A 27,098-nucleotide genomic window follows, 5' to 3' on the forward strand; every position below is an offset into this window, starting at 1 on the left:
CAAGGGAAATACAAGGAAGCCGAGACTCTCTACAAGGAGATCCTCACCCAGGCGCACGAGAGGGAATTCGGATCGGTCAACGGTAAGCGTGGGAAGGTGTATTTTCATCAGTTTGGAACAGGGGTGGGGGCGGGAGGGCAAACCTTCGCACGGATGGGCTTCTGGAAAAACAGCTAGGCTGGTGTGCAAGTGATTGTGGGTGTACGTGTGGAAAGTGGGGCAAAGGGGCTTATTCCGTGGATAACTTTGGGGTCGGCAAACTTAAAGACTCCAAGAGCCATTTGGACTCATTTCCCACAGAAAAGAAAACAACGGGAGCCACAGAGTTTTTAACCGGAAGCCCCCCGTTCAATTCTGGAGCTGACCGGAAGTTCAATTTTCCCCACCATAGAGTCTCCTCCTAGCACGGCGTACTTTTTCCTCTACCTGTCCTAACCAAAAGCCCTATCAATTGTGGAGACAACTGGAAAACCCTTGCCATAGAGTCTCCTCCTGTCGCACTGTGCTTCTCTTCCCCCCACCACCACCACGCGGAAGTTCCTCTCAAAATTATGGCGCTTACCGGTGACGGAGCCGCAGCAGAGGGAGGAAAAAGCCACATGTGGCTCCAGAGCCGCAGTTGGCTGACTCCTGGTCTACTGGTTGAAGCACCAGGCTAGAAACCAGGTGCTGTTCAGTTCTAGTCCCGACTGAGTTATGAAAGCCGGCTGGGTGATTTTGGGCTGATCACCGGGAGACAGTGAATTCTAGTTCCACATTGGACGTGAAATCTGGCTGGGTGATTTTGGGCCGATCATCGGGAGACAGTGAATTCTAGTTCCACCTTAGACATGAAATCTGACTGGGTGATTTTGGGCCGATCACCGGGAGACAGTGAATTCTAGTTCCACCTTAGACACGAAATCCGGCCGGGTGATTTTGGGCCAATCACCAGGAAACAGTGAATTCTAGTTCCACCTTAGACACAAAATCCAGCAGGGTGATTTTGGGCCGATCACCAGGAGACAGTGAATTCTAGTTCCACCTTAGACGTGAAATCCGGCTGGGTGATTTTGGGCCGATCACCGGGAGACAGTGAATTCTAGTTCCACCTTAGACACGAAATCCAGCAGGGTGATTTTGGGCCGATCACCAGGAGACAGTGAATTCTAGTTCCACCTTAGGCACAAAATCCAGCCGGGTGATTTTGGGCCGATCACCAGGAGACAGTGAATTCTAGTTCCACCTTAGACACGAAATGCGGCTGGGTGATTTTGGGCCAATCACCAGGAAACAGTAAATTCTAGTTCCACCTTAGACATGAAATCCGGCTGGGTGATTTGGGGCCGATCACCAGGAGACAGCGAATTCTAGTTCCACCTTAGACACGAAATCCGGCTGGGTGATTTGGGGCCGATCACCAGGAAACAGCGAATTCTAGTTCCATCTTAGACACGAAATCTGGCTGGGTGATTTGGGGCCGATCACCAGGAGACAGTGAATTCTAGTTCCACCTTAGACAAGACCTGGGTTGGAACGCCTGGTGTGTGAACTGTGGCATCCGTTGGGCTGGGCCGAAAATTCTTTTTTTTTTCCAGGCAAGGTGACTCACCCGGCCATGTCCAAACGCTTCTCTTTCGCTTAGTCATTTCCAGGTGTGCTGATATCGGATGAGCAAATCTGGATCCTTTCATGAGCTCAGCCCAAGGGAAACGTTGCACCACCCGAATTTCAACCGGATTGTGGGTTCAGCTCCCCATCCGGGTTCACCCAACGGAGCAAGCCACACCCGCTTCGGCTCGGCACCTTGTGCGAAGCTGGCCAGCGGGAGCCATAAAACCAACATTTATGGTTTAACGTTAGAGACCAGAGGTTACCAACCTTTCGGCTCTCAGGGACCACTAAATTCATAATTCAAACGAGAGATATAAACGAGATTGGAAAAAATGGATCGATTATATACAAAATAAATATGGGACTAAGAAATTCCAGATAGCTTATGATTTAAGATCAGGAATGATATAAATTGTTTAAAGTTAGCCTAGCAAGGAGGAGCTAAGTTCAATGTAAAGATGTTATCAATTTTTTATTCTTTTTTCCAATATGTTTTAGACTGTTTTTGTTAAAGATTTATACCGTGTATGGGTGTTGGGAAGTCGGGGGGGAGGGAAGACTGGGGGGGGGGAGTTGGGTGGGAGGGAGGGATGCATATTAGGCTTGACGAGGGGTGTTAGATTTTAATGTAATATGATTGCACATGTATACTGTCTTCTCTTATTTTTTCTTTAAAACTAAGATATGTTAAGTATATTGATATGGAAGCATAAATACCATCGACATAGAATGGAGTTTGCTCAGAAGCTGAAATACACCAATGAGAGGAAGAGTGGGAAACAGAGGAGAGAAGAGAGATAGGAAGAGAGGGATAGGAGAGAGGGTAAGGGGGGAAGATGAGGAGGATAAGGAGGAGTGGAATGAAGAGAGAGGAGAAGGAGAAAGGAAGGGGAAGTAGAGTAGGAAAGGATGATGGAGGGAAGAAAGGAGGTAGGAGAGAGGCAGAAGAAAGAGGTGTATGGAGAGCAGAAGAGCCAATAATGGGTTTTTATCTTTCTGGGCGTTGATGACAAGAGGAACTGATGTAATTACTACTTAATACAATAGGATATCGGCTATGTAATAGTATACATGTGATTATATGTTATGAAAGTGGAAAATAAAAAAAAGTATATTTAAATTCATAATTTTAAATCCCTCAGACCACTAATACGATCTGCCTAAGGACCGGCTGGGTGGGCGTGGCCAATTCCATGTCACTCACGTTGAGGGGTGCCTCGCCGACCTCTACTCACCCCTCCCCTCCCAGCCACTCCTCACCTGCCCATCCAGGCTCCTTAGGGCCCCAACAGGAATCAGTTGTTGAAGCTAAACAGCCACCATATTGTGTTTTTTATATATATATTTATATATAAACAATCTATTTTCCATTAACTAGTGTGTCATCCGGGTACAAATATGTCGTGCCAACATTCAAATCTACAATCTTATTCATTATTTAATCTCATCTTGGCTTAATTTCCAGTCCCTTAAGTATCTAATATTAAAGCAATCCCATGATATAATTTATATAACTCTATTAGTTATATTAACTATTAATACATTTTCCATACTTCAGATAACTTCTTTGACTATTCATTCTTAACGTCTATTCTCTAACCACCAGTGAAAAGATAGCAATAGCAGTTAGACTTATATACCGCTTCATAGGGCTTCCAGCCGTCTCTAAGCGGTTTACAGAGTCAGCATATCGCCCCCAACAACAATCCGGGTCCTCATTTTACCCACCTCGGAAGGATGGAAGGCTGAGTCAACCCTGAGCCTGGTGGGATTTGAACAGCCGAACTGCAGAACTGCAGTCAGCTGAAGTAGCCCGCAGTGCTGCATTTAACCACTGCGCCACCTCGGCTCTTATAAGATTCCCAATATAATAATCGGTTTATTCTTTCTCTTCGATGGCCATTGTTGATCTGTTCATTCCTGCGCCTTCTGATATTTTCCTAATCACATTCTCCTCTGCAGGGATCTCTTCGCTTTCCCAGTTTTGTGCCAATACAATTGCTGCTAAAACACACCAATCATCAAATATACATTTTCTGGTAAAATCCCCCAGCAACAATATTTCCGCTTTTAAGTCAATAGGTCGTTGTATCATCTTTTCCAGCATCCGTAAAGTTGAGCCTATCGCAATGCGGCCGCCTCGAATTTTCTAAACCATTTCTTCTCTTCTATTCAGGTGACAACAAACCCATCTGGATGCATGCGGAGGAACGGGAAGAATGTAAGGTATTTTGGGGTTTCGGCGGGGAGTCCAAAGGGCGGATTGTTTTAACCCGGATTTGGGGGCTGTTGTTGTGACCCGCCAGTGGCCAGAAAGAGCTGGCAGCAGAGTCGGATAGTGAGAAGGGTTGAGGAGGAACCTGGGCCAGTCCTGGAGTCTGGGGAAGGCTCGGAGGAGGGCTCTGTGTCGGAGGCAGAGAGGGGGGCCAGGGCCGTATGCCAGTTATCAGCTGCCTTCAGAGTCAGACATCAGTGAGGCAGAAGAACAGCTGGAGCCTGTTCCCAGAGTTGTCGGACGAAGGGTACGGCTAAAGAACAAGGGTCGACTTGGGAGTGAGGCCACAGGTGGACCGTGAATGGCTCCTCCCAGAGGAAATAAAAGAGGAGCGACAGGGGAGTGGAGTTTGCAGGAGATCATTAGTTCCCTTAATCGGTTCGTGACTCTCCGAGACACCCAAGTTCTGCAGATATCAGCCTGGCAGCTCTCCAAGCCAGATAAGGTCTGTGACCGTAAATCCTCCTTTGAAAGACTTTGCTGGATGGGAATGAGCAGAATTCACTTAATAAAAAGGGGTTTTCGTCGGGACAAAGAGTCAGCTTCAGGCTCTCGGGAAGCCTCGGTGAGAACAACTGTATCCAAACGATCATCATCCCTTCCCTGTCATTTATTTATTTTCCACATCTCCTTTTCCCCTTCAGGATAAGTACCGAGAAAACAGCGCCCCGTACAGAGAATACGGCAGCTGGTATAAAGCCTGCAAGGTCGACAGGTGAGCGGGGAAAATGGGCCCTCGTAGCAAGCACGATTCGCTTAACAACGGTACTCGCTTCCCTGACGCCTACCTTTGCTTCTCTCTCTCTCTCGCTACCCTCCCCCCCCCCGGAAGCCTGACCGTCAACGCCACCCTAAAAAGTTTGGGGTCTCTGTATCGGCGCCAGGGCAAAGTGGAAGCCGCCGAGACGCTGGAAGAATGCGCGCAAAAATCGCGCAAACAGGTAGCGTGTTTCGTTTCTTTCCATGGGATGAAAACAAGAGCCGAGGTGGCGCAGTGGTTAGGGTGCAGCACTGCAGGCCACTTCAGCTGACTGTTATCTGCAGTTCAGCGGTTCAAATCTCACCAGCTCAGGGTTGACTCAGCCTTCCGTCCTTCTGAGGTGGGTGAAATGAGGACCTGGATTGTTGTTGGGGGCGATATGCTGACTCTGTAAACTGCTTAGGGAGGGCTGAAAGCCCTATGAAGCGGTATATAAGTCTAACTGCTATTGTTATTGCTATTGGGCCGGGGGATGCCTTGATTTGCGACCGCCATCACTTGCAATGAAAATTTCCCTTAGTGTCGTATGTAAACGCACAGGTCTGCCCGTATGCGTGGGGCACGGATTAAACGGATTCCTGTATTTTGCAGGGCATGGATGCTTTCAACCAGAGCAAAATCGTGGAGCTCCTAAAGGACGGGAACCGGGCCGAACAGCGATCCAACCGCGACGGGACTCCCGGCAACCGGAAGTCCGAGAACGAGAAGGAGTCAGAAGAAGGAGTAGCCGAATGGTCTGGGGTGAGATAGATATAGATAGAGAGAGAGAGAGAGAGAGAGAGAGAGAGAGAGAGAGATGATAGAGGATAGATAGATAGAAAAATAGATAGATAGATAGAGAGAGAGAGAGAGAGAGAGAGAGAGAGAGATGATAGAGGATAGATAGATAGAAAAATAGATAGATAGATAGATAGATAGATAGATAGATAGATAGATAGATAGATGATAGATAGATATGATAGAGGATAGATAGATAGAAAAATAGATAGATAGATAGATAGATAGATAGATAGATAGATGATAGATAGATAGATAGATAGATAGATAGATAGATAGATAGATAGATATGAGAGGATAGATAGATATGATAGAGGATAGATAGATAGAAAAATAGATAGATGATAGATAGATGATAGATAGATGATAGATAGATAGATAGATAGATAGATAGATAGATAGATAGATAGATAGATAGATAGATAGATAGATAGATAGATATGATAGAGGATAGATAGATAGATAGATATGATAGAGGATAGATAGATAGATAGATAGATAGATAGATAGATAGATAGATAGATAGATAGATAGATATGATAGAGGATAGATAGATAGATAGATAGATGATAGATAGATAGATAGATAGATAGATAGATAGATAGATAGATAGATAGATAAGATAGATAGATGATAGATTAGATAGATAGATAGATAGATAGATAGATGATAGATAAGATAGATAGATAGATAGATAGATAGATAGATAGATAGATAGATAGATAGATAGATAGAAAGATAGATAGATAAACAGAAATGATACAGATTAGATAGAGAAAGAGAGAGAGACAGACAGACAGATAGACAGACAGACAACTAACAACTTCCTTGTTACCTTAAAAGATGGGCGCAACCTGTGTGTCTTTTGCTCTGCCAGGTGGGTTCTGGAACTCTGCGCCGCAGCGGCTCTTTCGGGAAGCTGCGAGACGCTTTGCGACGGAGCAGCGAGATGCTGGTTAAGAAGCTTCAAGGGAGCAGCCCCCAAGAACCGAGGAATCCCGGGTGAGTTTCAAATTTTGGGGGATCCGGAGCAATGGGAACGCCCCTATCCTGCATTTCCTTCCATTTTCATTTTTATACTCGCCGATAAATCGGCGTTGCCCGGGTATTTATTTATAGGGCGGAAACATCCGGACCAAACGTAATTTCAAATGTTGGCTTTCCCTCCCCCACCCTTACCAGAGGGAGCCCCCTTGTGGAGGACTGTGAAGCCATTACCATGGCAACTCCACTACGCTGTACAGTAGAAGCCATTTGAGGGCAGTACAGTAGAAGCCATTTGAAGGCACAACAGGCTGTATCTTAACAGAACACACACCCCGAGGGGCCTTAGGGGTGTCTTACCCCCACGGTATTTGTTTCCAAACAGTAATTCATCTGTGTACCAAGTTGGGTTGAAATTGCTCCAGGCGTTCCAGAGTTATAGTGGGGCACACACGGGCAAACACACACATTTTTATATATAGATAGATTTTGAGGAGATTGTTTTGTTTCTCTGATTCTGGCGTCATCCCAATCGTCTTCATTTCTGTACAGGGGAACTCTTCGACTTAGCAACCACGGAGTTAAGGCGAAACACCTGTTTAAGGGAGTTTTCGGTCCCATTTTTATGACCTTTCACAGTTAAGGGAATCCGTGCGGCGGTTAAACCTAGGGACACGGGCATTAAGTGGGTCTGGATTCCCCCCACCCCACCCATTTGGCTTTGCTCGCCAGAAGGTAGCAAAAGGGGGATCGCGTGACCCACATCCCGGGACGCTGCGACCATCGTAAATGTGAGTCGGTTGCCCAGCGTCTGGGTTTTGGTTGCAAAATCAATTCGATTGATTTTGATCGACCACGCCGTAAGTGGGGAAAAAATCTTGCGTCCCTTTTTTTCCAGTGCTGAAAAAAACTTCAGTCGCTAAACAAAATGCTTGTTAAGTCGAGGATTTCTTGGACAGGGTTCGGCCAGGAATAAAATGACCGAATTTCAGATTGAAAAGAGGGATTCCGTTTCCGAATGCTGATCCCCGAAGGTGGGTCCCCTCGGGAAGGGAATCTCACCCGTTCTGGCTTTATTCTTTCGCTGCAGGATTAAAAGAGCCAGTTCGCTCAACTTCCTGAACAAAAGCGTAGAAGAGGAACCGAACCAGGTAACACACCTGTGGTGGGGAATCTGCCCAGCCTTCTCTTTCGGATTGGGCTCCAGTGGTGAACCTGGCATGGCGGGGTGGGAAGCCGCGAGACTCGTTTGCCAAGAATGTCGAATGGCAGGTTGTGGCCTGTCCCTCTTAACAACAGTGTCTTTTGATAACAGTGTGATCTGGTCGAGTAGCTGGATTGTTTTCATAGAGGGAGGAGGGAAGGAAGGAAGGAGAAGAGGGAAGGAGGAGGGAAGGGATGGAAAGAAGGAATGTGGGAACAGAAAAGAAGGGGAAGGAAGGAAGGAGAAGAGGGAAGGGAGAAAAGGAAGGAAGGAAAAAGATGGAGGAAGGTAGGGGAAGGAAAGAAAGGAGGAATAGGAAGGGGAGGAAGGAAGGAATGTGGGAGGAGGGAGGAAGGGAAAGGGAGGAAAGAGGAGAGAGGGGGAAGAAAGGAAGAGGCAGGGAGGATGGAAGGGAAGGAAGGAAAAAGAGGGAGGGAGGGGAAGGAAAGAAGGAAGTGGAAGGAAGGAATGTGGGAGGAGGGAGAAAGGAGAAGAAGGTGAAAGGGAAGGAAGGAGAAGAGGGAGGAGGGAAGGGAAGGAAGGAAAAAAAGGAAGGAAGGAAAAATAGGGAGGGAGGGGAAGGAAGGGGAGGAAGGAAGGAATGTGGGAGGTGTAGGAGGAAGGAAGGAAGAGGGAGCAAGGGAAAAGGAAGAAACGGCAGAGAAGAGGAAGGAAGAAAAGAAGGGAAAAGGAAGAAAGAAGGAGGAGAAGGAAAAGGGATAACCCTCCCCCTCCAAAATTGGCAGATGCAAAGCTGGCACCCCTTCAATCCCCTTCGCTCTTTTTTCCTCTCTAGGGCTCCGGCAACCTCTGCGACAGCCGAGGCTTAAGCGCCAGCAACGTCGACCTGCCCCGCCGAAGGTCCCTGATGGCGTGACTCCCCCCCGTGGCTCGGGCTGGGTCGGAGTGGCCGGGGGAGGCCTGGAAATCCGGACCACGCCAGGGCTGCTCCTAGCTTCTGCCTGGGATCTCATCCTCCCTGAATTCCCCATCCTGCCATTTGCAGCTCCGGCCATTTGCAGCTCCGAGGCAGAGCGGTATCTCACTTTCCCCTTCACGGGCTCCGCCGGCGCCCCACAAGCACGCCATTGCCCCCACATCCAAGGTCTTCCTCTCCCCTCCACCCACCCCCAGCATGTTGCCACCGCAGCTCTCGTCCTCGGCCCTGGCTACCAAGTGCCACTTCGACCACCCACCTCTTAAGTCCAGATTAAGGCAGGATATCTTGATACATTGCCACGACACACCGTAAACTGCATCTTGTTGCGGGGGGGGGCGCGAAGGACCCCCCAAAGCTGCATGATTTGCCAAGGCCTCTTCTCGGGAAAGTGGTGGGGAAAGTAGCAAAATAATAATAACAATCATAATATAATTTCCCGGGGTTCCGTTGACATCTTCTGCGTTCCTTTCTTGCCAAAACGGGGTAGAAAACTAGCAGAATCCACCTTCATTTGAAAGAATAACTACGCTTAGTAATTCAAGCCCTTGAATGGCTCTCTTCCCAGTGGATCCTTTCTCTGTAGGATCTGTTGTGCCCAGCCTCAGGGAGAGAGAGAGAGAGAGAGAGAGATCCCAACCCAGCCCCTCCTCTCTCTTGAAATCTCATCTCTCTTCTCCTCAATCTGCACTGGATTTTTTAAAATTATTTTGTATTTTTTAGGGGGACTGCCTGGATTACGATGCATCGCTCCTGCGGCCTCTTTAATTCAGGGGCTCGCTTACCGACGGAATGACCCCCGGTGTCCATGCAAATATTCCTATCTCGTTCTTCTCCGCTCCTCTCTTTTTTCTCCCCTCCAAATTGGGGCGCAGGAGGCATCTCGCCTGAGCGAGATGGATTATTAATCGTAGTCCCACTGGCTCTCATCTTAAGAGAGCCAGTGGGAATCGTAGATAACCCCCCACTGTAGATAACCCCCCATCTTCCTCCCCTGCTTGGGAACGATGCATAGGGGGAGACAACTGGGCCAGCCAGAGGCGGTATTTGCCGGTTCGGCGAACCAGTTAAAAATTTCTGCAACCGGTTCGTACAAACCGGTACGAACCGGCTGAATCCTTTCACCCAGCGATCATCGCCTCTTCTCAGCCGTGATGCTTTGCACCCCTTCTTAGCCAGATAAACGGGCCCTTTCTCCTCCCCCCCCCTCCCCGCGTTGCTTGGGCATCCATTCAATTAAAAATCATCATAATCACAATAAATAAACAGCTAAGGATTTAAGCCAAAGGGGTAGAACACTGGGTTTGAGCAGAAAACCCGATCCACCCCCCCTATTCTTGCCTCCTCTCTTTTCTCTTCCTTCTGCTGCTTCTAGAGACGGAGAACACTTCCAAACGGCGTATTTATATCAGATGCCATTTCTCCGTTCCTGATGCGTCCCTGGGAGTGGAGTGGGGGGCTGATGTAGGGGAGAAAACCACCTCTTTTTTGGGGGGGGGGATTATTGCAAACGCAGGAAGCTTTCAACCTTTGCGGCAAAAAAATGCTATATTGCAAAAGATCCCACTTAACCTAAGTCCCTCGCTCTATTGCAAGCCCGTAGGGAGGACGGGCTTGTAATTTTTGAGTTTATTTTTTATTCCCCCCTCCCCCCCCTCGCCGTTTCACAGGATTTCAAAACGGGCAGGACCCCGGTAACTTATATCCCCTTAAATCTTGGGTTCGTGTTTGCGGGCACTCAGAGGGGGGTCTTGCGTGCGGAGAAGAGGTTAATGGTTACGTCGGAGGGGGTGAAAGAAAAGGAAAGAGAATTGTGCTTTGTATTTAATTATGTTGCTCTAGAAATAAAAACAAGAGGAATATTCTGTGGCTTGGTCTTTTTTTAAAAAAAAATTAAACATTTTTTTTTACATTTTATTTTTGTATAAACAATCCATTTTCCATGAACCAGTGTGCCGTCCAGGTACAAATATTTTGTCCCAACATTAAAATATACAATCTTATTGTTTCATTTTGGCTTAATTTCCAATACCTTAAGTATCTAATATTATAACAATCCCATTGCAATTTATTTAGCCCTTATTAGTTATATTGACAATTAATATATTTTCTATACTTTAGATAACTCCTTTTACGATTAATTCTTATGTCTATTCTCTAACCACCGGTAAAAAGATTTCCAAATTGTATAATAATCGGTTTGTTCTTTCCTTTTAATTGCCAGTGTCAATCTATTCATTTCTGGACATTGTAATATTTTCCTAATGACATTCTCCTCTGTCGGGATCCTCCTCACTTTTCCAATTTTGGGCAAATACGATCCTAGCTGCTGTTATAACATGAATAATCAAAGATACATTTTCTTTATTATAATTTTCTGGTAAAATCCCCAGCAAAAATATTTCAGGGTTTAAGTCAATACAATAAATAGCAGAGTTGGAAGGGACCTTGGAGGTCTTCTAGTCCAACCCCTATACCGTTTCAGGCAAATGGCTATCCAACATCTTCTTACCAGTGTTGGGGTATTTACAACTTCTGGAGGCAATTTTTGTTCCACTGATTAATTGTTCTAACTGTCAGGAAATTCCTCCTCAGTTCTAAGTTGCTTCTCTCCTTGATTAGTTTCCACCCATTGCTTCTTGTTCTAATCTACAGCCACGTATCTATTAATACATTCCACCCTTTATTGTTATTTTTATTTCCTTCCATTCAAACACGTCCGATTGGAGGCCCTACCAATTAGGAAATCAAAGTCGCATGAATCCCCAAGGCTGTTTTTAGGAATCCGAGTTCTGTGCCGGATTTAGCCAATCTAAATTTAAATTTGTGGTTGTGTTTTTAGATGTATATAGACACACCCTTATGAATAAACCCGCGCGATTGGGGATAAAAATAAAAGGTGACTATATGACCCCGGATGCTGCACCCGTCATAAACATGAGTCAGCTTCCAAGCATCTGAATTTGGATCACGCGGCCGTGGGGAATGCCAGAACGGTCGTAAGTGTGAAAAAAACGGTCATAAGTCACTTTTTTCGGTGCCTTTGTAACTGGTCACTAAAAGGGATGGTTGCAGGTTGAGAACTACCTGGTAAATAAATAAGAGAACGGGCAACACCCCATATTTTACAACACTATAATAAACACCACAAATATTACGTGTATGTTTGTATAGGTAAAATTCAGGTGTGATGGACTCAGATTGTTGATGCGAAATATTAAAATAATGTAGGCACTTAAATAAGGCCTCTTATTTAAGCCTGGAGGTGGAGCTCTTGCCTCACAATCAGGAGGTTGTGAGTTCAATCCTAGGTAGAGACAAATGTAGGGTCTGCTTGGGCAGGGGGTTGGACTAGATGACCTCCGAGGTCCCTTCCAACTCTGTTCATCTGTTAAAGGCCTAATTGTTTAAATATTTCACACGCACAACCTCGTGAGGCTATTTAAAATAATTAAAATGGGTTGTTTAATAACTAATCGAATAATTTAAACATAACTGCTCTATAATGGCCCCTTATCTATAATGACAGACCCTGAGGTCAAGGCGGCCAGAACTCAATTTCCCAGAGTGCCTCTGGGGCAGCGGCCATGACGCCGAAAGACGACCCCGGGAGGGGAGGCGGGGCGAGGGGGGAGGATGACGTCAAAACCAGGAAGCCGGAATCTCCATTTCCCGACAGGCCGCGCGGCTGGGATTGGGAAAGAGAGAGAGAGAGAACCTGACTCAAGGTTTCCTCCTCTTCCAAAAAAAAGACACCTCAGCGCGGAGACTACGCCTCCCGGCGTGCCCCGCGCGCGGCCTCGCGCGTGCGCGTTGTTAAAGTCGCCCCTGCGGGGGGAGGGCGGGGGGAGCGGCGGCGGCCATCTTGTGCGAGAAGCGACCGGATTCGCCAGGCAGGAAGCCCCGAAGGAGGCCGGAGGAAGGAAGGAAAGAAGGGGAAAAAGGAAAAAAAAGAAGGAGGAGAAGCCGACAGCAGAGCCGCCCGCCTGCCCGCCCGCCGCGGAGGAGCCGCCGCCGCCATGAACCCCGAATAGTGAGTGTCGTCCGACGCCGGGGAGGCTCCGTGAGGGAAAGAAGGGAAGGAAAGGGGCCGCTTTTACCTCAGTTTCCCTCAGCCAAGCCGGGAAGGAGGCCCTCCTGCCCCGGCCGGGCTCGTTGACGGCCGGACTACAAGTCCCATCGGCCCCGCCCGGGGTTGACGGGGGTCTCCTGAGGGGGAGGACTACACGCCCCATCAGGCGCTTCCCCTCCCTCAGCCGGAAGAGTTGAGGGGTTGCTAAGAGGGTGGGGTCGCCTTTCCCATCATCCCCAGCCGAGGGAGGGTGGCGTTGCAACTCTTTCCTGGGGGGAGGAGGGGTTTGAGGCCCCATGGTCCACAGCAGGGGGAGTGTCGTCCCCCTTCAGAAATTGGGGGCCTTCTGAATGGGGGAATTGTGACCCATGTTTCACGGCAGGCAGGGAGAGGGGTATTTTTTAACCTCCTGTTGGGAGAATGAGGTTATGGACCCATCATCCACAGCGGAGCCAATTCTCCCCCCCCTTCCAGGGAGTTTTTACCTCCTGTTGGGAGAATGGGGTTGTGGACCCATCATCCACAGTGGAGCCAATTCTCCTCCCCCCCCAGGAGTTTTTACCCTCTGTTGGGAGAATGGAGTTGTGGACCCATCATCCACAGTGGAGCCAATTCTCCTCCCCCCCCCCCAGGAGTTTTTACCCTCTGTTGGGAGAATGGAGTTGTGGACCCATCATCCACAGTGGAGCCAATTCTCCTCCCCCCCCCAGGAGTTTTTACCTCCTGTTGGGAGAATGGGGTTGTGGACCCATCATCCACAGCAGGGCCAATTCTCCCCCTCCCTCCAGGGAGTTTTTACCTCCTGTTGGGAGAATGAGGTTGTGGACCCATCATCCACAGTGGAGCCAATTCCCTCCCCCCCCCCAGGAGTTTTTACCCTCTGTTGGGAGAATGGGGTTGTGGACCCATCATCCACAGCAGGACCAGTTCCTTCCCCCCCCTCCAGAGACGTCCCTGCTGGGAGAGGGGAACCGTAGCCCCATCATCCACAGCCGCACCCTCCTCTCCGTTGGAGTTGGGTGGCCACAATATTTAAGTTAATAATAAATTCCTAATCTTTTCTGGCTTTTAAGTTGTGGAGTCATCACTCCATCATCCACAGCTCTGCAAACTCTCCCCCCCCCCCCAAGACGAGTGGGATTGGAGCCCCATCATCCACATCAAGGCCAATTTTCAATTTTCTCTCCCTTATGCTTTCACACACACCCCCAAAAGGGATACATTAGGCTTATTTACAAAAGCCATCATTCCCGGCTGACCCAGCCTTATGGATATAATAGTCCAACTCAATAAGTTGTTGACAAGTTGGCTGTAAACAATTTATTACTCAAACAACGGGAATATTCGTGTCCTTTTCACTGATGGCAAAAGTGACAGAAATCTTAGCGAGGAAGCAGATATCTTTATATCTTTAGGCTTTTATACCATTATGTCTTTATATCTTTTTTTCAGCTTTTAAAAAAGGTTTTTTTTTTAAATCTTGTGTGTTTTATAGTGGTTAGCTTTTAAAATCTCCAATATTTGCTGGCCTTCTCATCTCATGCTGGTTTGTGAATGTAACACATTGACTTGCAACTCGTATTTATGACTGTGGCCATGTCCCCAGGGTGATTTTGTTCCCCTTTTGTGACCTTCTGACAAGCAAAGTCAATGAGGAAGCCAGATTCACTTAACGACGGTGAATCATGGCGGGCTGGGGGAATTCTGGTCCACAAGCCTTAAAAGTTGCCAAGTTTGGAGTCCCCTGGTCTAACATATAAGGTGGGAACATCGCAAAGCCCCTTCCCCATTTAGCTCATCCATTTTTCCCTTCCCTTGGATTGGTATACCAGAAGGGTATATAGGGTCTCCTGCCTGAGCAGGGGGCTGGACTAGAAGACCTCCAAGGTCCCTTCCAACTCTGTTATTCTGTATTCTGGACTCACATTGTTCCAATTTTCGGTTGCTATTTCTACCCTACCCCACCCAGGAAATCCTCTGCCTCCATTATACATTTTTAATCACCCCAAAACTTCTTTTACACGTTGTTCAAGCTCTTCTCATTTTTGGGTGGGGTTTTTTTTTTTTGGTTATTGTTGCAAAAATCAGGAATTATTCGACATTATTTGCATTTGTCCCGGGATGCAGAAAAACAGATTGTGGAATCCAGTGTGCCTTCTATTAAATACCTTGCATTTTAATGTAAACATTGCTTCTCTTCCCCTTGGCTTTGCCCTTCACGTTGAGGGCTTCCCTTAATGTGGCTTTTTTCAGAGGGAACCCCCCCCCCCCTCAGGTATGAAGCGAATGGTTTATTTAAACACTCTGTTATTAGAGGTTTTTACAGGATTTGCTTAACATGTTTGGTCCTCCTGGCACTCTGGTTTAGGAAAGGATGAGCTGCAAAGTTCATTTAAGGTGCCACGGGACGCCTTAAGAGGTTTGTTGTGACAAAATAAACACCGCCCCCACTTTGAAAGTCAGCTTCTGTGGGACTTAATTTGCCCCTCTTGGTGGTGTTGACACATCGCTTTAAGCCGTGGAGTTCATTTTTGCAAACCGCTGGGACCGAGGTCATCATGCAGGCCAAACCAAAAGGAAACAATCCAGCCTCTTGTTTCCTTCTAAAAAAATCGCCTTTAGTGCCGCCGGATGGGATTATCCAGAGCTATTCCTTGTATTATTTTGTGCGTGTAAATCACTTGCGTTATCCGGTGGTAGAGACTTATTTTTGCCTCGACTTACGGACACAACAAAGCCTGGAATTTTGCAAGGTGTTAACTAGGTTAAGTCCAGACTCCTCTTGACTGGACTGGATTTTACGACTCCCTTTACAACGGTCGTAGAGCCAGGTAACCATGATATCCGGTCTGTTTCCCAGTGCCCCAAAGGGAATGACATTACTGGTGTGTTTTGTCTGTGTGCGGCAATCAAAACTTCCAAGGTGTGAAGGAGAGGTGGCCGTTGTAAGTTCGGGGATGGGTCGTAAGTAGCTTTTTTGAAGCCAGTCGTAACTTCAAGCGGTCATTATAAATGTTGACACAGCTCTCTTCTAACCTTCACTTTCGTATTCCGAAGATCATCATAAGCCAGTGTTAATAATGAAAGTGCAATAGTTAAAAAAGTGATGTGTTTTTTTTTACAACTGCAAACTACAATCGTTTTTTCTTCTCTCTCCTTGGGATCTATTTCTTAATTGCAGCTCCTGGCTACAAAGTGGTGGAAAAACTGGGAAACAAACAGGAACTAGATAATAGGCTAGATAATAATTGTTATTTATAATGTGATATTTGGCCTGTCATTATCGGAGGGCAGTGCCAATGACTGGAATGTAGAAAGGTGTCCGTGGTTATGTGCAGTGGTCCGCTTAGTGACCCTTCAGAGTTGCAACAGTCCTGAAAAAAAGGGACTTAGAACTGTTTTTCAAACTTACGACCGGTGAGGGGGCCCCCGTCACATGATCAAAACCCAGTCCCTCTGTAACCGGTTCAGATTTATGACGGTCACAGTGTCCTGGGGTCGCAGGATCTTCTGACGAGCCAAGTCCACGGGGGAAAGCATGCTTCGCTTAACGACCATATCACTAACTTAACAATGTCGGTGGTTTCACTTCACCGTGGCACGCAAGGTCGTAAAACAGGGCAGCGTTCGCTTTGTCTCACCGAACAACAGAAAGGTTGGGCTCAGTTTGTGGTCGTAAGTCGAGGACTGCCAGTATCCGGTCAGGCACTGTAGGAGGTCGGTTGCCCCATCAGTGTAGAGAACCGTGAAGGTTACTCCGATGTTGCAAATCCAATCGGGGGCCCGTAGTAGCCTGACTCATCATAGTTGTTGCTTAACGCCAATTGACGAGAAGTCGGACTTTACCCGCTGTGTGGAAGAGGCAGAGCAAGCACTCTGCAGCAGCTCAGAGGCACCGTAGGCTGATTTGAAGGTGGCCCCGTAAAGCAAACTTATGAATTCTGGAGGCGCTTCTCAGAACATCAAAATTAAGTACAGAAAGTCCTCAACTTACAACAGTTCATCTAATGACCGTTTGAAGTTACAACAGCACTGAAAAAAAGTGACTTATGATGGTTATTCGCAGTTACGACCTTTGCATTATCCCGGTGGTCATGTGGTGGTCAAAATTCCGGCGTAAACAATTAGTTCATATTGCCAGCGGACTCATATTTATGACGGTTGCAGTGTCCCGGGAGCCACGGGATCCCCTTTTGCGACCGCCGTGACAAGCAAGGGCAACGGGGGAAGCCAGATTCACTTAACGACCGTGTTCCTAACCTAACGGCTGCAGGGATTCGCTTAACAGCGGCAGCAAGAAAAAAATGGTAAAAGGGGGGCAGAATTCACTTAACAAACGTCTCGCTTAGCACAGGGAAATTTGGGGGGGGCTCAATTGTGGTCGTAAGTCAAGGACTGCCTGTAGTAGGCTGTTTCTGCCATGATTCTGCTATCGCCTGTGGCAAGCTCTGATTCCGGAGGGTTTTGTTGTGTTGCGGGCTAGGTTTACTTTTTTGAGGTGTCCTTCATCAAGCCAAACCTCCATCAATGATCGTTCAAGGTGGTTCTTTTAAGCCAGGATTGTGGGACAGATGAGAGATCTACCTACCAGCACTAATTAGGCCACTCATGTTCTCTAGAACCTGTATGGCCTAGCACACCTCCCACTCATGATGGTAGATAGAGATGGGAGGGGATGGTGTTCAAACCACATCTGGATTTTAATCAGAATTGAGCTGGAAGGGACCTTGGAGGTCTTCTAGTCCGACCCCCTGCTCAAGCAGGAGACCCTATCCCATTCCAGACAAGTGGCCGTCCAATATCTTCTTTAAAACCTCCAGTATTGGAGCATCCCACAACTTCTGGTGGCAAGCTGTTCCATTGGTTCATTGTCCTCCCTGTTAGGAAATTTCTCCTTCGTTCTAAGTTGCATCTCTCCTTGATTAGTTTCCACCCATTGCTTCCCGCCCTGCTGTCAGGTGTTTTGAAGAATAGCTTGACTCCCTCTTCTTTGGGGCAGCCCCTCAAATACTGGAAGGCTGCTCTCATGTCCGTCCGTCCCCCCTTAATCCTTCTTTTCATTAAACTAGACATCCCCAGTTCCCGCAACCGTTCTTCACGTGTTTTAGTCCCCAGGCCTTTAATCATCCTAATTGCTCTTCTCTCCACTTTTTCCAAATTCTCAACATTTAAGTTATTTGACATCTCCGGCCACCAGCCGGAGTTGTCCAAAGTCCTCTTTGACAGATGTCAATCGTGGTTGCCTTGCTCATCCTCTTTAAGCAAGTGCCACCAGGGTGTGTCTCATTCAGCCGTTTCCCCGTTGCATTAACTAGGGACAGCTCACTTCCTGCAGTCCCAGCTGCCACGTGCTTGTGGCACACCTTGGAATTGTGGTGGTGGTGGTGGTGGATTCGTGGCCTACCTTCCAAGGGGTGCAAAATGCCGGGAAAACTTAAGCACCTTCGCGTGTCGTGGAGGATTGCAGGTAACCCAACCTGCGCTGGCTCTATCCTCCTCGCATCTACGGAGCCTTAAATATTTCATGCCCCAGAACTGCAGCCTTGCTCTTCGCTCCGCACAGCCCTGCATCTTAAAGATGTCGGGAGGGTGTTTTTCTAGGCTAAAAGCAATTTTTTTTTCCTCCCTAGTTCTGAAGCTCCCCGGAGGAGAAAGGATGTGGTCTTAAAAACTGGAGCAGGGCAGGAGGAGAGACTTTTCTGTTGGCGTTAGGAAGTGTCGTCTTGTGGTTATGGACGGTTTCTTCCTTCTGAAAAGCTGGTGGGATGGTGGAAATATTATGCATTGAGCAATCGGCGTGTATGTATGTATGTATGTATGTATGTATGTATGTATGTATGTATGTATGTATGTATGTATGTATGATCAAAATTGCCCTTTATTTTCTTGGCCACTGTCAGCCTGGATAATCTGGTTATAGGCCTCAATTTACAGGTGTTCTTTTAGTGGCTGTTGGAAGTTAAACAACGGCACTTTCAAAAGTGACTTGTAACCAGTTTTTCACACTTAACGAACATAGCAGCATACCACGGTCACACAATAAAAATTCAGACATCGGCAACTGGCTCATATTTGTGACGGTTGCGCTGTCCCTCTGTGTATGTCTGTGTGTGTGTGGTGTCACATGATCACCATTTGCAGCCTTCTGGCAACCAAAGTCAATAGGGGAAGCTTGCTACGCTTAACGACCGCTTGCCTCACTTAACGGCTATGCTTCACTTAGCAACTGGAGTGATTCGCTTAACCAACAAGACGGCAATAGTATTTAGGCTTATAAACAGATTAAAGAAAGGTTGTGAAAAGGGGGCGGAACTCTCTCTCTTGCCTAGCAACCCAAATTTGGGACTGAGTTGTGATCATAAGTTGAGAACTACCTGTGACTGCTGGCTTTTGAGGCAGTCTGCTTGCCCGGGAAACTTTTATTTTTACATCCTATCTTATAACCCTCGTTCCCTTGAGTTGAAGTTAGGAACTGGGGTCGGATGTAGCTTGAACCTCCACGGGACTAGAAACCAATTCCTGGTGCAGGGTCTTTGGTGCTCTCTGAGCTTGGTGGTTTTCTTCCAGACGTTTCATGACCCAGCTAGGTAACATCATCAGTGGGAGAAGGAGGAAGGGGAGAATTGTGGGGTCCTTGGGTGCTCTCTGAGCTTGGTGGTTTTCTTCCAGACGTTTCATGACCCAGCTAGGTAACATCATCAGTGGGAGAAGGAGGAAGGGGAGAATTGTGGGGTCTTTGGGTGCTCTCTGAGCTTGGTGGTCTTCTTCCAGACGTTTCATGACCCAACTAGGTAACATCATCAGTGCTAGAAGGAGGTAGTGTTTGTGAGGAGGAGGAAGATTGGGGGTCCTTTGGGCTATCCAAATGGTGGTTTTGCAGATGCTTCATGGCCCAACTAGGTAACATCATCAGAAGGGAGGGAGGTTTGGCATGAGAAGGAGAAGGGAGAGGGGGGAAAGGAAAAGAGGGGGGTTCTTGGTGCTCTCTTGAGTTTTGCAGACATTTCTCGACCCAACTAGATAACGCCATCAGAAGGGAGGGAAGTTTAGGATGAGAAGGGAGAGGAGGGGGAGGTCTGTGGGGTCTTTGATGCTTTCTGAACTTTTGCAAACGTTTCATGACCCAACTAGGTAACATCATCAAGTGTGAGAAAGGAGTGGGGTTTGTGGAGGGGAGGAGGAAAAGAAGGGAAAGGGGAAAAGGAGGATGGCTGTGGGGTCCTTTGTGCTCTCTGAGCTCGGTGGCTTTCTTCCAGATGTTTCATGACCCAACTAGGTAACATCATCAGCCTTGAAAGGGAGTCAGGTTCAGGGTGTAAAGGACAATGAGAAGTTGGGGGGGGGAGAGGAGGAGGAGGACCGTGGGGTCCTCGATGCCCTCTGAGCTGACTGGTTTCCTCCCAGGCGTTTCACGACCCTACTAGGTAGCTTCATCAGTGCTGCCGCACCTCCTTTCAACCCTGAGCTACCAGTAATTCTCCTTGATTGGCACTGCCTGGGCCTGGAGCCTGAATCCATAACATCCCCAGCATCCGGCCACTGGAACAAACTCCTTCCCCCGCCCTCGATTAGGGGCAGCCCCTCCCTCCTGGCCTTTTAAGTCAGGGAAAGTGCCAGCGCACCCATCTCGTGACTTCTCTCGCCGCCCGCTTCCCCTCCGCCTCCCTCTGCCTGCCACTCAAGGGAAGCTCGGTTAAGAAACTTCCTCTGCCAATCGACTTCATTCGCCGCCCTTCGCCTCTTGGGGAGGGGCAGATAACTTGCTCGCCCGGTTCCTAGCTCTTCCGCAATCCAGGGCAAAGGTCAAGGCCACAGGAGGATTCTGGGGCTTGAAGTCCAGAAGCCCTTCACCAAAACCTCTGGATGAGAAAGCTTGAGTTAGCTGGTCTGACGCAGGCATTAAGCACGGCCAAAACTCTCCTTCCTAGAGCCCAGCCTTGAGATAAATTAGAGGCAGTCCTTACTTTACAACAGTCCATTTAAGTGAGCAGTTTCTCTTAATTGGGGGGGGGGGGAGAGATTCACTTAACAACCATGTTACCAACCAAACAACCACAACGATTCGTTTCACAACGGTGGCAAGGATTGTGGTGAAAACAGAACAAAACTCCCTTAGCTGCCGTCTCACTGAGCAGCAGACTCAATTGTGGCCGTAAATCGAGGACTACCTGGATATTAAGTCTCCCCCCCCCTCCCCCAAGAGCTTAAGAAACACATTTAAATAAATTCCTGCCCCACTTTGATCTGTTTATGTGTCTGTGTGTGTGTTTTCCCCCCCAGTGATTACCTGTTCAAGTTGCTGCTTATCGGAGATTCCGGTGTAGGGAAATCCTGCCTCTTGTTACGGTTTGCCGTGAGTATCTACAATTCACCCCCCAAAACGGCTTATTTTTCTTACTAATCCTCCCGTTGCAAAGCGGATGCTAATTTAGGAGTGTTTTGAGGGAAGGTGAGGCCAAGAGAAATAAAAGCATTTAAAAAAAAAAAAAACAGGAATTGTGCTTCTGGAATTCCTTATCTGCCCCACCTTCCAATCTTAAATCCCCTTTGTTTGGAGGGGGGGGGGAAAGGATTTCCCCCCCATGAAACTCCTTTAGCTGTTGGCCACAGATTAGAGTCCTCCTGGATTCCATTTCCAAGGGAGATGCATTGATTTAAAAAGATGGGTTGTTTTTATCTTTTGCAATTGTTTGGAGACTTTTGACGGTTAGAATTACGGGTTGGGCTAATTAACAGGGATCAAAGCTAGGATTGATGGAATGAATCATTTTTCTCTGCGGTGATGTAATTTTTCCTCCCCCCCCCCCTCTGTTCTAGGATGACACCTACACGGAAAGCTATATCAGCACCATCGGGGTAGACTTCAAAATCCGGACCATCGAACTGGACGGCAAAACCATTAAGCTGCAGATTGTAAGTTTTGAAGGCTGGATGGCCACCTGGGTCAGGGTTTGGTTTCATTTTCCAGATGTGGAGCCAGAAGGAGCCTCTGGTTAAAAATCAAAAAATCCTTTTTTTTTCTGAACAATTAAACTACATCTTTGGATGTAGCTTTTAGATCCAGGACCCAGGCTGGGGGATTCTGGGAGTTGAAGTCCACCCATCTTAAAGCATGCTGGTTGGGGGATTCTGGGAGTTGAAGCCCACCCCTCTTAAATGATGCTGGCTGGGGGATTCTGGGAGTTGACGCCCACCCATCTTAAAGCATGCTGGCTGGGGGATTCTGGGAGTTGGAGTCCACCCATCTTAAAGCATGCTGGCTGGGGGATTCTGGGAGTTGACGCCCACCCATCTTCAAGCATGCTGGCTGGGGAATTCTGGGAGCGGAAGTCCATCCCTCTTAAAATTGCCAAGTTGAAAAATACTGACCTAGAACTCATCTAAAAAATGTGTAGGAAGGGCTGTGCTTTGTCCCACCCAGTTTTTGAAATCACATTCTGTTCCTTGTTTTTACTTATTTTTGCCTTAATTTTTTAAGTGTGTGAGCCACCCAGAGCCCCTGAGAGTTACATCACCACGATGTAAAAAAAAATGTTGAGACTCTAGAAAGAATGTCCTCATATCATACGAAGAACGGTTGCAGGAATTGGAAATGTCTAGTTTGATGAAAAGAAGGACCAGGGGAGACATGGTAGCAGTCTTCCAATATCTCAGGGGTTGCTCCAAAGAAGAGGGAGTCAAGCTATCCTCCAAAGCACCTGGGAGTAGAACAAGAAGCAATGGGTGGAAACTAATCAAGGAGAGAAGCAACTTAGAACTGAGGAGGAATTTCCTGACAGTTAATCAGTGGAACAGAAGTTGCCTCTAGAAGTTGTGAATGCCCCAACACTGGAAGTCTTTAAGAAGATGTTGGAGAGCCATTTGTCTGAAAAGGTATAGGGTTTCCTACCTAGGCAGGGGGTTGGACTAGAAGACCTCCAAGGTCCCTTCCATCTCTGTTATTCTAAATACTTCTAAAAGTTTCCGTTTCAGTACAGAGCAGCAGACCAGTTTTGAGCTCAGCACAGACTCAGAAGCTTTAGTACAGAGCAGTTGAGCTAAGCCACGCCTAGGCTCCTTGCTGTCTCCTTGTTGCTCACACAGAAAATCCTGTTTCAGTTTCCAAACCGCCCCCATTGGCTGACTTAGTTGCTCTGCCTATTCATTGGCTGACCTTGTTGTCATGTCTCTTCCACGTCATGAGCCTTGTCTCTTCCAAGACATAGACAGTCATACACACCGACTGTCTCTGGGTGAGAAACAATAAAGAGCTCAGTTTGGAAGAATCGTCTTGATTTTGGGCCTGAGGTTCTGTCCGATGAGAGTGCTTAACGGCTCTTTCTCCTTCCTCCAGTGGGACACAGCTGGGCAGGAACGGTTCCGGACTATCACGTCCAGCTACTACCGAGGGGCCCACGGCATCATCGTGGTCTATGACGTAACGGATCAGGTAAGAGTGGCATTGGGTGTGTGTGTGTATGTGTCATTCAAGCAGCAGAGGAACAGGACCATGGAGGCTCATTATACACCTTGGGCATGGCGCAAAAATCGAAGCGGAGACAAACTCCCGTGTCACATCATTTCTCCGCCTTTGTTCCATACCTGTTTTGGGGTGGTTTTTTTTTTAATTAGCTTGGGGGTTCAATTTAGCTCCCCTGAAATAATGAAATAATAATTACAGGGGTGGGTGGTGGGAGGAGAAGCAGGCCCTCCCACCAGCTAAAGGCCATTGCTGTGAGTTTGAAGTCCTGGCCTTGGCAAACAGCTGCAGAAAAGTTGGGCGTGAATGCAGGGAAATTCAGGATTGAGGGGGGTCATCGGAGGTCCGTGGGAGAATATATTTTTTTACTCCTGCGGGAAAGACACTTTTCTTTGGGGTATCAAAACCTTGGTCTTTCTGCCCCAAAGCTGCATCCATTCCTCACATCCAGCTGTGCGGACTTCAACTCCCAGAAATCTCACCTTTGGCAATGCCGAATGTGGAATTCTGGGAGTTGAAGTCCTCCCGCGTGGAATTCTGGGAACTGAAATCCTCCCACGTGGAATTGTGGGAGTTTGAGTCCTCCGCGTGGAATTCTGGGAGTTGAAGTCCTCCCGTGTGGAATTCTGGGAGTTTGAAGTCCTCCCGTGTGGAATTCTGGGAGTTGAAGTCCTCCCGTGTGGAATTCTGGGAGTTTGAAGTCCTCCCGCGTGGAATTCTGGGAGTTGAAGTCCTCCCGCGTGGAATTCTGGGAGTTTGAAGTCCTGCTGCGTGGAATTCTGGGAGTTGAAGTCCTCCCGCGTAATCCTGGGAATTGAAGTCCTCCCGTGTGGAATTCTGGGAGTTTGAAGTCCTCCCGCATGGAAATCGTGGCTGGGGAATGCCAGTCCGGCCTTTAAGATCCCCCTCAAGAGTTATGGGTATGGGAGTAGCACCTGGCTCCTTCAATACTCACTTTGCTCCTCCCTCCGTCGCCCAGGAGTCGTACAACAACGTCAAGCAGTGGCTGCAGGAGATTGAGCGTTACGCCAGCGAGAACGTCAACAAGCTGCTTGTCGGCAACAAGTGTGACTTAACCACAAAGAAGGTGGTGGACTACACAACCGCCAAGGTGAGCCTCCAGCTGTGGGGGTGTCAGGGTCTCTCTGTTCTGACCCAGCTCCCCAAACACGGCCAACCCTCTGAAATCAATCAACGCTACCTTTATTAGGAGTGCCGGCAGCCCCGGCAAAAAGTCTCCCACCACAGGCTAACAAGTCTGTCTATCCGGGAGGTGAATAGCTGTCCACCACACCTATTCCTCTCTGCCCCCTGCCTTTGATCCCCAGAGCTAGGGTGGGGCTTCGCTAGCAGCGGTGGCTCTTCCGGCCCAAGGACCAGCCCATAGATTTCCACTGCTCTCCTCCTCTGTCACATCTATTCATCTCCGCCCTCTGCCTTTGATCCCCAGAGCTAGGGTGGGGCTTCGCTAGCAGCGGTGGCTCTTCTGGCCCAAGGACCAGCCCATAGATTTCCACTGCTCTCCTCTCCTCTCGGCTTTCTTTCTAGGCAATAAACCCAGCTGCCCCTCCTCTTCCTCATCAGCCACCTCCAGCCCTGGCGGGTGTTGACCCTCCTTCTGAGGGCAGACAGGCGGCCCAGGCTCCGCCTCTGTCTTTCTCTACCAGCTCCATCCCCTCTCCCCCCTCCGAGCTCTCGGGTTGCCCTGAGGCTGACCCTGACTCCCACGCCTCCCCCTCCTCTAATTTGGCAGCTGGAGGGGCCACAACACTGTCCCTCCATTCCCATTCAAGACCGAGAGTGGGGGGTGTCCGGCGGGTGGGAGCATCTCACCTTGGGAACTGGAAGTGTCTCTTTGGCGTTGATTTGATCCCAGTGGCAGTCGTACGTCTGAGGACTCGCCGTCCGTCCCCCCCGGAATCCCGATCTGGTTTCTCGCTCGTTCTCCTCACCGTCTCCTCCTCTTCTGTCTCCTCCCCACCTCCGACCAGGAGTTTGCCGACTCACTGAGCATCCCCTTCCTGGAGACGAGTGCCAAGAACGCGACCAATGTGGAGCAGTCCTTCATGACCATGGCGGCCGAGATCAAGAAACGGATGGGCCCCGGGGCCACGGCCGGCGGGGACCGGCCCAACTTGAGAATCGACAGCACTCCGGTCAAACAAGGAGGCGGCGGCTGTTGCTGAACAGGAGGGACATGATGGCTTTGCAGGGAAGGGGGGGCGGGAGGGAGGGCCGGGGGGGGGGGGCCTGGGACAGGCCGGGGCAGCGGGGTCCTGCCCCCCTCCCCACTGTCCAGCCCCTTCCTCCTCCTCCTCTTCCTTTTTTTTTTTTTCCTTCTCCGAAGGCGGCTTTCCGGATGATACCTCCGTGCCGGAGGGGACGGGGCCTTCCTCCCTTCCAGCGCAGCTGTTGCTCCGAGTTGTAGGGAGGGGTCTTTAGCCGTTTGTGTAAACCCCCCCCTCCATTCCCTTTTTAACTCTGGACAGGGAGGTGGGAGAGACCGGGAGGGGGGGTCTCACCAGGCCAAGCTTTCCCTGCCTTCTCCTGTTTGTTTTGGGGGTAGGCGGGGGTCTCTTGTTTGATTGGGGGGGGGGATAGGGGTCTCCCTCTCCTTTAGGCAGGAACTGGGTGGCACTGTCTTTTACTGCAAGGGGGGTGGTCTCAGCCCCCCCCTTCCTCCCCTTCTTCTCATACCCACCCACCCAGCCCAAATCTCTCTCCCTATTTGGTAATCCAAAGCTAAGGCTTCCCATCTCCACCCTTCCTTCCCTCTGCCTGCTTCCTCGTCTCCTCCTCCCCCCCCTTAAGTAGGAGATTTCCCCCCCCCAAATGAAGGCTGTTCGCGCACACACAAGCCACTCCTCCTGCATCTGTTTGACGGTGTTTCCTTTTTATTCCACCCGGATTTCCTTTTCCCCCTCCAAGACTATGTCATTCTTTCCCTGGCCCTTCCTGAATACCCCCCCCCTCCTCCTCCTCTTCCTCGATTCTCCACCCACCCCAAAGGTCTTTCAACCCCCATCACCATCACCCTCCTCCCAGCCACCCCTCTCCCCAATGCCTCCCTCCCTCCCAGCCCGCTTTTTTTGTCCTTTCCCGTAACCCTTCCTCGAAACGGAGGGGAGGAAGAGGGAGATTTGGTGGTTGGTAGAGCCACGAGGGAGGGGAGGCTCTGGGGTCTCCCCCAGCTTCTGCATTTCACAACGAATGTCTCTCTGCTGGGCAGCCCCTCCGAGCTTGTGAATAATTTTAATAGGGTCTCCTGTCTCGTCGTCGTCCTGGGCTCCCCGTTTTTTCTCTTCCTCTCGTACCCCACTCTCCTCCCCCATGTATCAGTGACCAAATAGACACACCCCCTCCGCCGCCCCAGGTATCTCTTTTCCCATGCTGCTGGGCCCAGCCCCCTGCCCAAAGCTACCCCTTCCCCCACCCCCCTCTATTTTTTTAGCTGCAGGAAGTCCTTTCCTTCCCCGGCCACTTGTCTGCCCCCCTGGCGGTCCCTTCCTCCGTCCGTCTCTCATCCTCTACCGCTTGCTCACTAGCTGCTTCCCCTTCCACGCCCGACATCCTCCCCCCCCCCCGCTTTATTTAAGGAACGTCAGGGACAATTCACCCACCCCCCGCCGCAGGGTGGAAATATTTTCCGTCGGCTCTCGATTCGTCCGTTTTGGTTTTTTTTTCTTTCTTTCTTTCTTTCTTCCACAAGTGACATTTGCAAAACACAGAATGAGAGGAAAAAAAAGAGGGAGGGAAAAAAAATAAAAATAAAACCCGAATAAAACATAACCAGCCTCTGCAAAACGAGGATTTTCCAGGCTCGGTTTGCGTGTGTGTGTGTTGTTGTTGTTGTTTTTGGGGGTTGTTTCGCACGACAACCGGCGGGGTTGCGCTCCCGAACGATGGTTTGGTGCATCCCGGTTTAATTTTGGCTAAGCATCGGCTTTGGCGGCTTTTCAGCCGGGGAGACTTCAACTCCCAGAATCCCCCAGCTCTGGCGGAGGTTGGCCGGAGAAGAAGGAAGGCTGCCCTCTGGT

At 48.9% G+C, this 27,098-nt stretch overlaps 2 protein-coding genes across 2 annotated transcripts in view; both read left to right on the plus strand.

Annotated features, from left to right (window-relative positions):
- LOC106539311 (kinesin light chain 2) overlaps positions 1–10,395 on the plus strand; it is a 12,288-nt gene extending 1,893 nt beyond the window's left edge. The window contains exons 2-9 of the mRNA XM_087707664.1: positions 5–82; positions 3,770–3,819; positions 4,513–4,583; positions 4,701–4,809; positions 5,220–5,369; positions 6,283–6,407; positions 7,480–7,540; positions 8,390–10,395. Of these exons, the coding sequence (XP_087563790.1) occupies positions 5–82; positions 3,770–3,819; positions 4,513–4,583; positions 4,701–4,809; positions 5,220–5,369; positions 6,283–6,407; positions 7,480–7,540; positions 8,390–8,470 (725 nt within the window). The 3' untranslated portion in view covers positions 8,471–10,395. The remainder of the gene's footprint in view (positions 1–4; positions 83–3,769; positions 3,820–4,512; positions 4,584–4,700; positions 4,810–5,219; positions 5,370–6,282; positions 6,408–7,479; positions 7,541–8,389) is intronic.
- A 2,015-nt stretch (positions 10,396–12,410) lies between these two features.
- LOC148048690 (ras-related protein Rab-1B) lies at positions 12,411–26,881 on the plus strand. The gene is made up of 6 exons (XM_087705159.1): positions 12,411–12,563; positions 20,883–20,955; positions 21,420–21,515; positions 22,936–23,031; positions 24,041–24,172; positions 25,053–26,881. Exons 1-6 carry the CDS (start codon positions 12,550–12,552, stop codon positions 25,245–25,247), a joined length of 606 nt encoding a protein of 201 aa, XP_087561285.1. The 5' UTR covers positions 12,411–12,549; the 3' UTR covers positions 25,248–26,881.
- Positions 26,882–27,098: the final 217 nt, after the last annotated feature.

Source organism: Thamnophis sirtalis, unplaced genomic scaffold (genome assembly GCF_051295495.1).
Source record: "Thamnophis sirtalis isolate CommonGarterSnake01/CBP01778 unplaced genomic scaffold, rThaSir2_p1.2 scaffold_2, whole genome shotgun sequence".
Classification (NCBI taxonomy): Eukaryota; Metazoa; Chordata; class Lepidosauria; order Squamata; family Natricidae; genus Thamnophis; species Thamnophis sirtalis.

Bases quoted from the DNA above. Each gene is read 5' to 3' on its own strand.
- LOC148048690 (XM_087705159.1), top strand. The intron at 23,032-24,040 runs GTAAGAGTGGCA...TCCGTCGCCCAG, and splicing joins TCTATGACGTAACGGATCAG to GAGTCGTACAACAACGTCAA. The intron at 24,173-25,052 runs GTGAGCCTCCAG...ACCTCCGACCAG, and splicing joins TGGACTACACAACCGCCAAG to GAGTTTGCCGACTCACTGAG.